The sequence below is a fragment of the Convolutriloba macropyga genome, chromosome 3 (assembly GCF_964194025.1).
Source record: "Convolutriloba macropyga chromosome 3, txConMacr16.3, whole genome shotgun sequence".
NCBI classification, from domain to species: Eukaryota; Metazoa; Xenacoelomorpha; order Acoela; family Convolutidae; genus Convolutriloba; species Convolutriloba macropyga.
Genome location: NC_134470.1, coordinates 5,833,528 through 5,849,604, shown reverse-complemented (window position 1 = coordinate 5,849,604; position 16,077 = coordinate 5,833,528). Strand labels below are relative to the sequence as shown.

Here is a 16,077-nt window from a genome sequence, read left to right as displayed (position 1 = left end):
CTTCCTGGGTGGGGTTTATAAATGGCCGGGAGGCCAAAAAAAGATAGATGCCAAGTAGATGCCCTCAGCTCCACCTCTAAGACGCGAACAGAATTGATCCTATTTTTCTCAAACGTATAAATCAACAACATAACCGAGAGTTTAAAGTTTACCTGCCCTCAGAATAATCAAAAATCTTTATCGAAAGAATCAAAATTACACACTATTCTAATAATGGTTTGCTTACTGATTGATAGTAATCATTAAGCTGTTCGTTATATATAAAAATAAAAATTATATGACGCTAATCGTCTTTCTAGTGGTATATTTTCATGGTGACATTGAAAAATGTCTGTTAAAGTTTATTTGAAAATTATTTTTCCCTTCGCTTTTACATCAAAAGGAAACTTATTCCACTTTTTTATGCTCTACAACTAAAGGTTTTTTCATTATGCTTAGCATGCTTTTGCGTTCCTAATATCTGCTTTTTTGTCGTTTTCTTCTGCTCTGATTGCAGGTGGTTTGCACATTTTGATGTGAAATTTTCTGATGTACTCCACTGACTTAAGTCTGTGTCAAGTTCACCAGACTAAATTCTGAAATAATTGATTCAACTGGTAAGGAATACGATTTGAGGAGAATATCACGGCAATAATCATGATTACGATGCATATAACACAGTTTGGGTCTTTTTTGTTTAAGTCCCCCCGTACCTTATGCACCCCCAATTACGGAGCAGGGGCCATTACATCATAAATCACAATGTAAAATTATAGCACGTGCGCCTGGGGTGCAAATAATATGCAGCCAAAAAGCTGGAAGGCACAAACGGAAAAAAATCCCACGCTTTTATGCCCCATCTAATCTTTCGATTTATACGCTTTATATTCTTTGCCGCCAACGTTTGTATGAAACCTCGGATTTTTTCCGTTCCCCCCCCCCCCCCAGTGCGTTAGGCACTCACACTTACAGAGCTTATGTCAGCTTATGTCATTACACAATAATTTATCATGTAAAAGTAAGGCACGTGCGTCTGGGGGTGCAAACAATATACCCCAATAAGCGTGGGGGCATAAACGGAAAAGATCCGAAAATTCCATTGAATGACAGATGAGAGAGGGCTAAAGATTTGAAAACATGCAACTTTATTTCCAAGGGTATATGACGTCGGCCCTGCATTGTTTTTTTTTTTGGGGGGGGGTTGGTCGAAGGAGAAATCCAAACACATATTACTATAGTGTATCCCCAGCCGAGACCAAATGGTTATCTTGCAAGATCTTGCAAGAATCTTGCAAAAAATGGTTATCTTGCAAGATTCTTGCAAAAAACCAAAGACCTCAAACAATGATTAAACAAATTGATGAGATCAACCATGTATGTCTAAAATGTCGCTGAATTGACTTTTTGTCGAAATTGATGTGCTTTTGGCGCGATAACATAACGTTTTTCACTGATAAAATAGGTACTTGCCAAAAATCGCAAATGGTCACATTTCTCGACCTTCCAATCCTTGTTAAACTCATCTTATAGCAGGACTCATCTGCAACCCATCTTCAATCCATCTACAACCCATCTTCAACACAAGAGTTTGGCCAAGAAATCAGAAAATCAAGAAAAAAGAAGAAAAATGAGAAGGAAAAATGTAAAAAAAATGAAGATCAGCGAAGATAGAAGGACTGCTTTCTTGATGCTTAGATTAATACTTTTCTGATGTTTTTTTTAATAATTGTCTTTCGCTTTTTTTTGTCGATGCGCAAAATATGTGTACATTCAAATATTGCGACCGTTTTAGCGTTTTCTTTCGAAGTGTAAGAGGTCTTTTTAAGTGTAAGGAAGTTTTTTTTTGCGAACGGCTATCTTGCAAGATTCTTGCAAAACGAATGGCTATCTTGCAAGATTCTGGCAAACGAATGGCTATCTTGCAAGATTCTTGCAAAAAATGGTTATCTTGCAAGATCTTGCAAGATTCTGGCAGAAATTCTTGCAAGGACGATGTATCGTCTTGCAAGATTCTGCCAGATTCTGGCAAAATCTTGCAAGATAACCATTCGGATCCGACTTGGGATTCAAAGGTACTTTGTTGTCAAATACCCGCCAATTTGCAATTTGACAGTGAGAGACAATCGGAAGTCAATTATTTTGTCATTTGCGGAGAAGTCAAACTCATTTTTCCATTTTCATTCGAAATCCAGTTTATAAAGAGAGCCATCGTATTGTCAACAGGAAGTCAACCTCACTTTGAAAAACTGCCACGACAAGATTTTCATTCGCTCAAATTTGTTAATTCTTTCTATTATTTGTAAAAAGGGAAAGAATTAGATCAGTCACGGAAAGAGAAACGAATGAAATAAAAGGCAAACAAAATTTAAGGCGAATTGTCGGAATTTACATCCACACGCACTGTAGTGGTTACATTAGCAAAGATGGCAAATGGTATGTAAAATATTAGGATCTTCCATTTTAAAGCCTCCAGCTCCAGCTCTGGTCAAATAACTTATAACCTCCCCCTCCCCCTACCCCAACCCCCATTATCGTGAACATAATTTAATAGGGGCTATATAGCTTTTATAATCATTCAACCATTTTAACTTTTCCCTCTCGTTTCATGGGGAAGCAAATCAATGCAGCATACCTAAAAATCCGTCATAAGCAAATTTGATCGATTTTATAATCGTTATTTGCTTTCCTATTTAGATTTCACTGATTTTTGCAAATTTCGTAGAAATTTTGAAGGGCGAACCGCAAGTACTGTCTATAAAACTGATTTTTCAGATCTTAATACATGGAGAAAATAGCGAAAGATTGTATAAATTGTCTTTTTCTGCAGTTTAAAAGAAATTCGCAAGCGATGGCTAAGGCAAAATAAATTTGTATCTATTCTGTTCCCCTCCCCCCCCCCCCATGTTTTAATGCCAACAATAAGTCGCACGATTTATGGTTTGGAACGCACGAAAGTCTGGACATAGGCTATTTTGGGGTGTTTCCCATTATAGCCCCCCCCCCCAGCTTAGTGGGCATGTAACCTATAGCCCCCCCCCCCATCATGGTAACTATACCATAATGGGGGGCTGTAATTTTATGGGGGGCTATAATGGGAAAGACCCCTATTTTGAATGCACAAAAATCTGGATAAGAGTCTTTTGAAGACACGATGAACGCACGAATGTCTGGACGTAGGTACGTTCCGTCTGGGGTGGTCTGGACATAGACATGTTTTGTCTGGGACGGTCTGGACATATGAACTTTTGGTCTGGGACCTCAACCTGGGCACACTGGGTGACCTGCTTTTCAATGGGTGACCTCAAATCACCTAAAGAGCCGCATGAAAATTTTGCTACAGGTTACAATGACTCGTTGAATGGTGGTAATGGCAAAAGAGGGGGTTGCTGTGCGCCCTGTTGGGTTAAGATGTGCAACACTGTGCCCACTGGAGTGACAATGGGTGTACTCATCATGGACTATCTCTGCTGTGGAAAACACTGTGGACCACCCAAACTAAGGGTAAGTATGGATATGTGTGTGTCATCGACACACTTTTTTGGTTGCTGGGGTTTTTTCATGCTAGTATGCTTCCACGCGCTATTATGCCTCTACCCCCCCCCCCCCCAATACCACCTATTAAGGAATAAGAACGGCAATAGGGGGTCCAAATTCCCCCTTAATTGGAGAGCGTTAATTGGAAAGAACGGTTTCAGAATCGGTGTCTGTCCTATTATAGCCACCCTCCCCAACCACTAGCTTAGTTTTCATAATACCCTCCCTCCTCCCCTCCCCCCACCCCCACATACCATATAATCGGGAGCTACAAATTTGTGTGGTGTGTGTGTGCGTGTGTGTGTCGGGTGGGGGGGGGGGGTGTATAATGTGATTGACCCCAGAATTGATCTAGATACCCCATTACACGGTTCTACTTCTTTTCACCCCTATTCATTTAACCCCCTATCATTTAACCCCGATTTTTTAAACCCTCTATCATTTAACCCCTCTATCATTTCACCCCTCTATCATTTCATCCCGCCAATTAGCAGTCGACATTAAAGGCATGTTTTGTCATAATTAAGTGGATAAATTAATCCCACGTTCGGTTGTGATAGTTTCATATCAAGTCCCACGGGCCGCTGAGGCATGGCCATGGCCCGCGAGGCATGGCCAAATGATTATATTGCTAATTTAATTATCCTTATTTTATAGAAAGATTAAAATCGGGGTGAAATGATAGAGGGGTTAAAAGATAGAGGGGTTAAATGATACAGGGGTGAATAAATCGGGGTTAAATGATAGGGGGTTAAATGAATAGGGGTGAAAAGGCGGGACACCCCATTACACAGTCTACTCTTATAAAAATGATTAATAGCCGCCGTCAGCCTCTCAGCGGCTACTATTTAGGCGCTCTCCTTTCTCTAAAAATTCGCTTTACACTTTGATCACGTTTTTCGTTTTGTAGGAGTCACGCTTGATTTTAGATTCTTTCACGCATTCAATTGCGTAGTAATGGTTAAGTGACTGCTTGAAGTCACTGAGAACTTCTGGCGTTCATCGAGAATCGCGAAGCGTTTCTAGATATTAAGTCAGAATTCCGAAGTGACTTCTGCAGAGTCACTTAACCATTACTTAACCACGAAACACGAACGTTTTAAAATGACGAAAGTCAACGAAATTCAACTTCTGGCTAAGTAGCACCTTCTGGCATTTTAACTTCTAGCATTGCAGACTTTCGGCTTTTTAAAAATGAGCACGTGAGTGTTTCAATTGTAGTGAATACGGCCAATGTCAAAAGCGCAAAATCAAAAGAAATAGGATAAGCATATAGAGCCCAGTCATTAGGTTATCAATGTTCATTAAAGCGATTGCTAGCTGGCATTACTATTAACTTGATAGCGTTCAGTTTAGAAGCTGAATTAAGTGTATTTTGGAATCTAACCGAATATGCAGAATTTACAAACCAAATAAGAACACTTTGACACTTAGAAAATTTCGGATCTTTTGCGTTTGTGCAGCCCCCCCCTCCCCCCAGCTTAGTGGATGCATGTTATTTGCACCCCCCCCCCACGCACTGCCAAATTCTTACATAATGATTTGCCTTGCAATGACACGTGCTTTGTAAATGGGGGAGCAGAAAGTACTGCGGGGGAGGGGGGCACAAACGGAAAAAGTCCAAAAATTCTGTCAATTTCTATCTCTCAATTTTTTTTCTTTTTCTATAGCAATCCCATTGTGCGTCAAGCGCTTCAACGGCGGCTATTTTCCGGCAATTTACCGTCTATGTTAACTTTTGATTTAAATTTCAGGGTATGTGTGCAAAGTACGAATTAGTTTGTCAAAGAATGCTGGGGTTTATGCAAGTAACAAGCACTGGAGCCCGAATCGTGTACAAAGTGTTTGTGGGGGGAATCTGTCCAGCCTCTGGCTGCACTCCGGGTCAGATGTTGCTCTGTGGTGCTCCGTTCATAGCCATGGGAATGGGAATGATGAATCTACTTATACTTCCGGCACTCAAACAGTCTTCCAGAAGATGTCAGGACAGGAGCACTCCGCCCGTAGAAATGCCAGCAGAGGTAAAGCATTATTTTCGGATCTATTCTGTTTCGCCCCCCCCCCGCTTTGTGAGCATAAATCTTTTATGACCCCCAGGCACACGTGCTATTTTCTTACATAGTAACGTGCTATATAACAACATGTAATTTGTAACTGGGGGTCATAAAAAACACTGGGGGGAAACAGAATAGATCCTTATTTTCTTCTTCGTTCTATGAAAGATCCTGAAGCTTTCGAACTCTCTCTGTATGTGTAAATACGGTAACAAAACACAAGTGGGATCTAATACTATAAGGCTGGGAATGGATACGGTGAGGGCTTTCATGTACCCCTGTATATATTCAATGTTTGGTACGCTAGGGGGGGGGGGGGGGGGGTCCTAAACCTATACGCACATTCAATGGTACACTGGATCTGTTCTGTTTCGCCCACCAGCTTAGTGAACATAAATCTTCTATGACCCCTAGGCGCTTGTGCTATTTTCTTACCTAGTATCGTGCTATATAACAACATATAAGTTGTAACCGGGGTCTAAAAACACTAAGGGGGAGACAGAGTAGACCCGGTACACTGAAGGGAAGATCAATTGGAGTGGTTTATAGTCCCCGCTGTTAGGTGCAGTAGTTCGAATTGCTATATATTGCCTGCCATAATGCCTTTCTGTGGTCCACGCAGAATTCTATACTTCTGTGAAAAACAATTGATTATAAACATAAATTAAGATTCTATTGATTTTCGGTCTTTGTTCATTTGCCACGTACCAATTATCTCATTTCTGGGATTTTTTCCGTTTGTACCCCCCGTTTAGTGGGTGCATCTTTTTTGAACCCCCACCGCATGTGCCATATTTTTACACAATGATCTACTGTGTAATGACACGTGCTCTGTAATGGGGTGCATAACGTACTGGGGAGACATAAAGTGAAAAAATCCTTTTTCTGAACATTCTCCGCCATCAATTTCGGTCAAATTTAAGTTGGAATTCGGTTCTTCATCTTTTGTACCATCATCTGTTTGGGTTGTAAATTAGCAGGTTTTGTTATTGTTGATGTTGTTGATGTCATGCAGTCCACAGTAGACTGGGCTTGGCAAAGTTCAATTTCAGGTAGTAACCTCTCTTTCCCCCTTGATGAAAGCTTCTCTGCAATCACAAACCTCCTTGATCTTGACAACTCGTCCCAAAAACCATTGACACCTCGGCGTGCTTTCCTCTAAAAGCCACACGACGTTTCTTATTTTTAATGGTTGAAATTATTGATGGCATTTTTTCTCTCTCTCTCTCTCTCAGGATAGGCACATATTCATTTCAAAATAGCCTTTTACAGAGTTCGTCCACCAGTTTGTTGTGTCATTTCCTCATTTGCTCTGCTGTTAACAGTGGAGTTTTGAGCAAGTCGTTTTTGCAGTTGCAAGGTAAAAGGAAATGACTTGGTGTCAGGGTTTTGACATCCGACATAAAACCAGGGACTTTTTCCGTTTGAGCACTCGAGTACGCTATTCCCCCCATTACAGAGCACGTGCTATTACAAATAAAATTGTTGTTGTTGTAAAGTTTTGGCACGTGCGTCTAGGAGGTGCAAATAATATGTACCCACTAAGCTGGGGGCATAAAGGGGAAAGATTCATAATTAGATAAAGTCATCAAAGGACGAGACGTCAGCATGATTTGCGCCTCACAAACCAGTCTATTGAGCTCTTGTGTGTGAGATCCAGGTTCAATGCAACCCAAAACTTCAAAGAATAACGATGTTAACGGTTCTTTCCCATAAACCTCCAAGGGCAGGTGACAAAAGTGGACTGCACTGCCATTTAATTTTGTTTTCGGCTGCTTTCTCGGCAAAATGACTTTTCAGATTTGCTCTTGGTAAATTTTTGTTTCTCTGAGAATTTTTTTCTTTATTTTACCATTTTTGGATTATTCCTTGGCGAGGGAAGAAAGTTTGATAGCTAACAGCGTAGATAGAGTTGTCTTACTATTACCAATTTGTACTGCCATATTTACAAAACAAAAACGAAACAATACTGTGGTTCTGTTTTCATTATCTCAAAGATGAGGGGCCAAAGAAGTGCAAAACCGCAGTTTAAAAGGCCACGGGTACTACGGAAAAGCAATCCCGGGGTAGGTGGTAGGTCAGACATTTTAGATAGACAAAATAATTGATCTTGGTGTTGGAATCACGGCACACATCTTTAGTCCTTTTCAAAACTTTCAGTAATCTCACAACCCATTTGTCTTGCTGAATGATACTACACTCCCTCCAATGAAGGTTGATTGAAAGAGAATGTTTGACTTCTGCCCACGAAATTTTGGTTTTCTAGACAGACATTTAAATTCAAGTCAAAACTTTGACTTTGTGAAGCTGTGAAAAGCACCTTTTATGCGTCGATATCAAATTAGTAAAGCTCAAGTTGTTCTTTTGGAGCCCTCATATGTTTTCAAAGAAAACACAATATGAAAACTACAACTCTTGTGGTTTTAGTCCGGTTAGAAATTTATGAAGGCATCTGAGAACTTGTCTAATTTAACTAACATCTTATCTTTCGTTTGCTTGGCCAATGGTTAAACAATAATTTTTAATGAATTACAAAAAAAATAAAATTATGCTTTCCGTCTGCAATTATGAGTCGTAGAGAAGCCACATCAGCAGCAGCAGTTGATGCACCTGAAAAAGTATGTGCTTTTTAGGGGGCAGTCGTTGATCACATTTCTGTCAATTTCACCACGAGTCTTGTATCAAAAGTTTGCTCCTATAATGAACAGTTCAGTCTGTTATATTGGATTGTACTTTTTAGTAGAGGCAAATCTTAGTAAACGTTTTTCTTCCATGTCTTGAAAACTAAATTTTCCAAATCTTGGCATTTTGAATCTTATTTCATCTTTGGGGGAGCCACAAAATGCCTAGTATTTTTACAGAGAAAAAAGTCTTGCTGACTTTGTTTAATTGGAATAACACGACTAACGTTTAGTGATTTTAAGGACAATTTTGTGAAAGTATATTTTCCCAGTTGAAGCACATCTCTTAAGCCTCGAGTTTGCTTTGTTTGATTCTCGTTTTCCAGAGAGTGCCCCAGATTGTTCATGTAATAAAGGTTTTATAAGATTTCTTTGAGTACTGATAATTGGTCTGCGTTTGGCCAGTAAGGCGTAAATTTTTTCAACGGCGTTTGAAAAAGTCTCAATTTTCCCAATTTGTTGGAGTGGATAACACCACACTGTGGTGTTAAACATCGTGCGCTGGTCTCATTGCCCTGTTCAACTTGCTTCAAGGATTATTTTCTGATGTCGTCTATGACAGCCTATATCTAAATTTCTTCAAAACTTGCGTTTTGTTGAAATTCATGCAGTGTTTTGTCCAATGTTCTTCTGTATGTGCTGAGTTTTTTGAAAAGGAGGCAATTTCTTCCCAAAAGGCCAGTTTCAGACGCCTGGCACTTTTTTTGTGACAAGTCTTTTAACAACTTGCATTGCGTTTTTTGCCGATTATCCACGGCTCTTCTCGCCATCACCCAATCCTTGGAAGAAAAAATACTTAAGATATAGGGTCACGGTTTCTTGGTTTAACTTGCTTTGTACTAGTGGAAGTACGGTTTGCTTTTAATTTGTCTAAACAAAAGGCATTCAGACCTGTCAGACCTCAAGTTCTACACTCCGAAAAGAAGCATCGATTCTAGTCTCTATGTGAAAAAAATGTGATTAGTGCTTGATGTGGGCATTCCAGTTAGCGTCCAACCTAGCATACATTTCTTAGAGTAGCGTTGTTGTGAGGTAGAGCTTTGTCCGCGCTCTTGTGCTCGGATGAATTTGAATTGGTTTAGGCCTAAAATTGCATTGAATTCAATGTCAGACAGACTAATACTTGATAGATAGAGATACTCTTCGCTTGGCGGGAAGGAAGCTCTAATTTTTCTTTCATAACAAACTTCGCCAGTCATAACGTTTTGTGTCGGTGTAGTCTGCAATTTTTAAGTTCTCTATGAAAACTGGTTCAACTGCTTGAGCATTAACAGTCTCTAAGGCAATTGAGATTGGTCTTTTCTGACGAGTGTTCTTCCAAATGCAACCTACTGAACGATGACCTTAGTTAAGACTAATCAAACATCTGCTTATGTCGCGCGCAAATTGTCACCCCTCACTGACGTCTTAGCTTTTGAAAATTTTAGACGCAAAAATAGGGTGTAGTCCATTTAAAAAACAGTCGATCTTGCTACATAGTTTTCTCCGACTGGTATTTGATCATTCCGCACCGATTTCAGAGGAAGACGTCTTCGTTTCAGTTTTGTCATACAGTGGTTTTATCTGTTGATATGATCTAGATAAGTTTCTAATCCAATCTTTGAAATGCAGTAGCGTTGGTGTAAGGACGAATCTGTGTAGTAAAAACTGTCATCACTTGAATTCATCGCTGAAAGGCAGTTGATCCACTGCAATATTTAATATGTTAGATTCCAAATTGGTGATAAATCCGTAGCGTTAGAAAATTGAACAAAAGACTTGTCAACGTTGGAAACGTCCGCATAGGTAATTGGGTTTCTAATGGGCGGTGGATAATAGTGTTGTAGCTGTTCGGTAGAAATTTAGCAATAAGACATTTGTTCCCGAATTGAGAGCACAGTTCATTGAGGGCAGCCCAATAAAAGTCTCCACTGCAATTTAAAAAGCGGATAGTTTCCTCTGCTCTTCAATTGGCAGTCTTGGATCCGGAATGCTTAAATCAGAGATGTTACCAATTGAAAAACCAGAAACAGAGTTACCAAAATTACCCGACCCAAAAGCGTCGTTTGGACGTAAAGCAGGCATACCCAGTTGTAAGTTATTGCCGCCTGCAAATAGTGTAACCGGATATCCACTGATACGTATGCCCCAGGAATTAACTCAACACGGTGTTAGCATACCTTTCCTCAAAATATTGCCAACTGAAGAAGCTGTAACTTAAGTTCCACTGATACCTGTCTTCAAGGCTTCAGTTGCATGTGAAGCCAGCAAACCTCTCCCCAAAACATTGACGGTTGAAACACCTGTTTACCAAGGATACCTGCCTCCAAGGAACCGCCTGATTCTTTAGTCAGTATACCTGTCACAAGGGAATTAATATATGAAACTGTAACTGGGTTTCCTGATACCTGTTTCCAAGGAATCCAATGAATGCAAAGACATATTTGTCCCTAAAATATTGCTAACTGACGAACCTGCAAAAGTATTTATACTATTAGTTCTCTACAAGGCATCAACTGATTTTTAGATTTTTTACCACAAAATAACCGTCATCAAGGCATGGCCACTTGAGACACCTATGATTGTATTTTGACTGATACCTGTACCCAAAGCATCACTTAATTCTGCACTCAGCATACCTGTTTCGAAAGCATTGCCGCCTGAAGTGTCTGTAAAGCGTTTTGCATTGATACAAGTCTTCAAGGCATCAATTGACCGTGTAGCCAAAACAGTTGTCCTCAACGCATTGCTGCGTGAAAAATCAGGATTGGATTTCCACTGATGCGTGTCCCCAAGGCATCATTTGTTTGTGGTGCCAGTGCACCTCTTGTCATGGCGTTGCCGCTTGAAACACCTTGATTGGATATCCACTGATACTTGTACAAAGATATCAACTGATTCTGTAGCCAGCAATACCTGTCCCCAACATCAATGAACCCGGTGCAACAGAAATTGGATTGTCATTGATACAATACCTGTCGTCAAAGAGTTGTTGCTTGAAATACCTGTCAATGAGTCGTCAGTGCTGCATCTCCGCAAGGAATCCATGTTGATCAGATGGCGCATGTTTGAATCCACTGTTGCAACATTGTTTGTGTCCACCGCTTGCTGCTGTGCCGTCATTTTGGCTGGTCGTCATAGCCCCTTTTGCAATAGTTGATTTCCAGGCAAAAACTGTTTAATTTGCTAAATAATTATTGGTCCCATATGTCCGCGGATGCTTCACAATAGGGATTCGAAGCATCCCTTTATGTGTTGTCAAGTGTGTATACTGTTGTTGTTTGACAACTCTTTATTTATTGCATGTGTTGTTTGATGCTTATTGAGTTGCTTTGATGAAAAGGCAACACCGGAAATCTGCCTATCGATTTGTGTACTGAGAGTTACTGTAACCTGATCAGCTTTCTTAGTGTTCTGTCAATTTCTTGGCAACAGTTTTGTAGCTCTTGAAACAAATTCAAACATTAAAAGGGTCTTTTACTGTTTCTGCCACTAAATGTTTGTGTTCTTCAGAGTCCTACATATTTCCTGTAAGCTGGCTCTCATCATCACAGCAAACTCCACGTTGTAGGCGTCAATAGCTTCCTGAAATTCGTTGAAAACCCTGTCAAATAATATTCGACTGACCTTCGCTTTTGCCCATGCGATTGGAATGATTCTTTCCTGTTCGGCAGTTGCGTTGTTTGCTGTCGCGTTGGGTAGGCTGGTTGTTGCTATTTTTTCTTTTGTCTCGGTCACCAAAAATGTGTAAATCCTTTAACGATCCTATAGCGTTTCGTATGTGCCCATCTTTATACATTCAATGTTTGGTACGTTGGCATGGGTCCTAATCCTATACCCAATGTATCATTCAGTTGAACACTGAAGTGGGATGGATTCAAAATTTTTTTATAGTTCCCGTCGTTAGGTGCAATACCTTGCATTGCTATATACTCCCTACCCTGAAGATAATCTGTGCTCCGCACAAAATGTTATACTAAGCTTTGCAAACCGACTAGTTATGGATATAAATTTAGATTCTAATGGTTTTTGGGCCGTTATTCATTTGCCACCTGCCTGTTATCTCATTCCTTGACACTGTTTAAAGCTGTCGTATAAAACTGTCGATTAGAAAACTTGGGTCTTTCCTATTATATATCTCAAGCTTAATAATTATAAACACTTAGGGATTTTCTGAAGTTGCACGCTTTGCTATAAGCACATTTTCACATTTTGTAATATCATCACATCTCACATTTTTTTAGGAACTTTCTTACTCAGCTGAATTGCTTTCCAACAATTATATTACACATTTTCAACAACTTACCTGTGTAATTTGCGCATTTCTAAGTACAAACATTACATATTCAACGCTTTCATGACACTATTTAATATTTTTCCGCATTTAGTTTACATATTTATCACTTTCTTTATTCAAAGCAAGTGCTGAATTTTGAAAAAAATATGGGGATATCATATGCTCTTATTTTAGAAGTCCATATTTATCACAAATTAGCAGACATTGTGTCAATTTTTGAAATGCATGCGCTGAATGTGCTGAGCTTTAAAGTGCTAAATTTATGTAAGAAAAATTTTAAAAGTGTTGCGAAGTTTTGTTTAAAATTTGTTGAAATATTGAAGGAAATCTAGTGAAATTTGAGGTGTTGAATTAATGTAAGAAATTTGCTGAAGTCTGTGGCATTATTCTGTAAAAAACGAGCAAAAATTATATGGAGGTTATGATCAAGGAACTGAATTCTAGAAATTTAGTATTTCTAAAGTTTGTAAGATATGTGCTCAAATACGTGCTGTAATTTTGCCAGAATTGCCATGACATGTGCTCAAATAATATTTGGTCAGGACATTCAGCTCCTAAAACTGTTTTCCTCCTAAACTGTCTCTTTTACCAGCAGATTCCGTGATTAACTTCAACATATACATCGCATTTCGTTGAAAATTTTCTTACATCCATTGTCACCTTGACATGGTTTTGTAGCTCATCATTATGTTGGAGGGAGGGGAGCTGTAAACAAAGACGTAAATATTTTGCTTGAATCTAACTAAAATTCTTCCAAGATAAAGCAATGTTTTTTCATTTTTAAGATTCAATTTGGATTTTTTATGGGAAGCAACTTGAATCTCTTAAGAAAAAAATAACGCTTAAAACAATAACTCCGGTCATTTTAGGGAAAAAACTTGAATATTTGAATTGTTTTGAAAGTTTTATGACAGTTTGGATAATGTGCTACCTAATCAAAACTAAAATTTTGATGCCATTAATTGTTCTCAAATGAAGTTTGTAGCAAATATAAAAGTCCTGCGGTTTTTACGGCTCCAAGAAGAGTATTGAGATTCTACCGGTTTTTACGACTCGAAGAGGAGTATTGAGATTATACAGGTTTTTTAAGCAGAAAGCAAGTTTGTTCATGACTTGAATTTTGACTTCTTTCTGTTCGAGCATTTACCACCGTTTTTGGTTGTTGAATTCTGTTTTCGAACATTGGACCTTAACAGTAGCTTCGTTTGTAATGCATAGTAATTAGGAACTGCTGTAATGTTCAAGGTGAAGAGGTCATTTTGAGATTTTTTGTTCCTATATAAGTCTATAAGTCACCCCCAATTATCTAAACTAGACTGCCCCCCCACCACCTATCTACCCCCAACACCTACCTACCTCCTCTCCCACCGCCCCGCACCCCCCCCACACACACCTACCCCTACCCCTTCCCTTCAGCCCCAGCACTACCCACCTCCCCAACCCATCTACCCACCCACCCCACCTAGCTCCCCCGCACCTAAAAAGTTGTCGGCATTTTTAAAACACTTTAATGTGGTTTGTTGGACTACTTTTGTTTTTTTCTCTTGTCTATTTTGATGTTCTGGTTTTGGTAAGGTTAGCTTAAAGATTATAATCCACGACGATTCGAGTCGTTTCCGGTATTCTACCGGCTATGTTTTTTTTAGCAGAAAGCAACTTTGTTCATGGCTTGATTTTCGACTACGTTCTTTTCGAGTATTTACTCTGTTTTTGATTGTTGACTTCTTTTTTTAAACATTGGACTTAAAAAATAGCTGTTTGTAATGTTTAGCATTGGCTTTGGTAATATTCAAGATAAGGTCAATTTGGGATTTTTTGAGCCAATTTAACAACCTCCCAATCCCCTCAACCCACCTCTCACCCCAACCACCCAACCTACCCCCCCCCCCCCATTGCACAGAAAATTGTGTGCGCAATTTTTAAAACACTTCACAGTTCATTAGACTAACGATTTTTGTGTTTAATGTTTTCTGATTTTTTTAAGGTTAGGTTTAAAGATATTTTATTAGACGACACTTCGAGTCGTTTATTGTATTTTACCGGCTATGTTTTTTGATGCAACTTTTTTCTTGACCAATTTTTCATCTCACGTTTTTGACTTTTTGTTCTTTAAAAAAAGAGATACAAAAGGCAACGCCCAAAGGGCATTAAGTTCTCTCAGAGCCTTACGCCTTGCAAGTCTCTAAGTAAGAATGCGATTAACCAAAACTGTTTTGCGACAATTTCATTGATGGTGTGAAGCCCCCACCCCACCCCCTCGGCAATTGGTGTAAAAATTGAGTTCCCATGTTGCGTATATTATTTTGGAACGCAGCCATTTAATACTTTTCGGATCTATTCTGCCCCCCCCCCCTCCACTTACAAACTATTGGTTGTTACAAACGTAAAATTTATAATCTCACTACGCTGGGGGGAGGGGGGACAGAATAGATCCTATTTTTCTTCCTTGTTGACTTCACGCACTTCTGTGAATTTTTTGTGATCGATCAGGTGAAAGAGAAAGCGGCAGAGGCTAGTGAGTATGCGATGCACTGCCTGGGACAAGACATCTCCAACTCATACAGATTCTGCAGAAGAATCACTTATCTCGTCAATGCCACATTCATCGCATGCAATGTCGCTACTATGATCTTCTACATGAAGATGAGAAAATAGATGGCCTTGTTAGCAATGAAAATCAAACATCGCCAAGGAATTTGTAAAACGGACTTTACAAATGGGAAGATTTTTTGATAAAAATGATTTTGTAGGAACTAAGCTGCTCTTTACTATGTTTATAGTTAAAGTTTTTTTGGCATTTATTAAGATTTTTTTAAACAAACTCGCCAACTCGGAAGTTAATTGGACACGCGGAAGCTGATTGAGTTCAAGTTAATTGAGTTATTCATTTTTTAAAGCTTTGAGAAATTTTCACCCAGAAATTCAATTAAAAGCCTTCTCAAATTAATATGGGTATTTCCTAATGCAGCCCTCCCTAAAATTATAACCCCTCAAATAGGTAATGCAGGGTTCTGTGTTAATCTCACTCTGTACTGAGGAGTATAATGAAAATCAGCGCCCTAGGACCGAGAAGATTCAACGTTTCCAAATTTATTGTAAGATTGTTAAAAAATTTGCAAGATTGAAACTATGAGACATGTTTCATGAATCAAATAACTCCTAACAGTCTGTATTGTCTATAAATCATTTCCTAGAGCTATAACGAAAGTTAAAGTATTTAGGCAAGATTCAATTCTTGCAATATTCTCAATATTCTTGCAAGATTTAAATGTTTTTCAAATCTCTATCAAAACGCAAAATGATCAAAGAAAACATGAAGAATATACAATCCGATTTTATGTACATTTTTTTAAATCTAAATGGACAATTTATAACAATTTTTTTTCAAAATTGTGAATTTATTTATGTAACGGTGGGATCTGATTTATTTCCATAGTGCAGTTTGCTTTGAAACTCCTTTAAAGATCAACGTGAACTTTTCAAAGGACTTCCAAGTTTTGCAAATTTTTAATCTTTGACGACGCCATGCAAAAATGTTTTGGAAAATTGGTCA

At 38.9% G+C, this 16,077-nt stretch overlaps 1 protein-coding gene across 1 annotated transcript; it reads left to right on the top strand.

Moving 5' to 3' along the window:
- Positions 1 to 2,127: 2,127 nt before the first annotated feature.
- Positions 2,128 to 15,325, top strand: LOC142336803 (uncharacterized). The gene is made up of 4 exons (XM_075385730.1): positions 2,128 to 2,412; positions 3,320 to 3,480; positions 5,268 to 5,534; positions 15,015 to 15,325. The coding sequence occupies exons 1-4, from the start codon at positions 2,403 to 2,405 to the stop codon at positions 15,177 to 15,179; spliced, it is 603 nt and encodes a 200-aa protein (XP_075241845.1). The 5' UTR covers positions 2,128 to 2,402; the 3' UTR covers positions 15,180 to 15,325.
- Positions 15,326 to 16,077: the final 752 nt, after the last annotated feature.

Bases quoted from the DNA above. Each gene is read 5' to 3' on its own strand.
- LOC142336803 (XM_075385730.1), top strand. The intron at 3,481-5,267 runs GTAAGTATGGAT...TTTAAATTTCAG, and splicing joins GTGGACCACCCAAACTAAGG to GGTATGTGTGCAAAGTACGA. The intron at 5,535-15,014 runs GTAAAGCATTAT...GTGATCGATCAG, and splicing joins CCGTAGAAATGCCAGCAGAG to GTGAAAGAGAAAGCGGCAGA.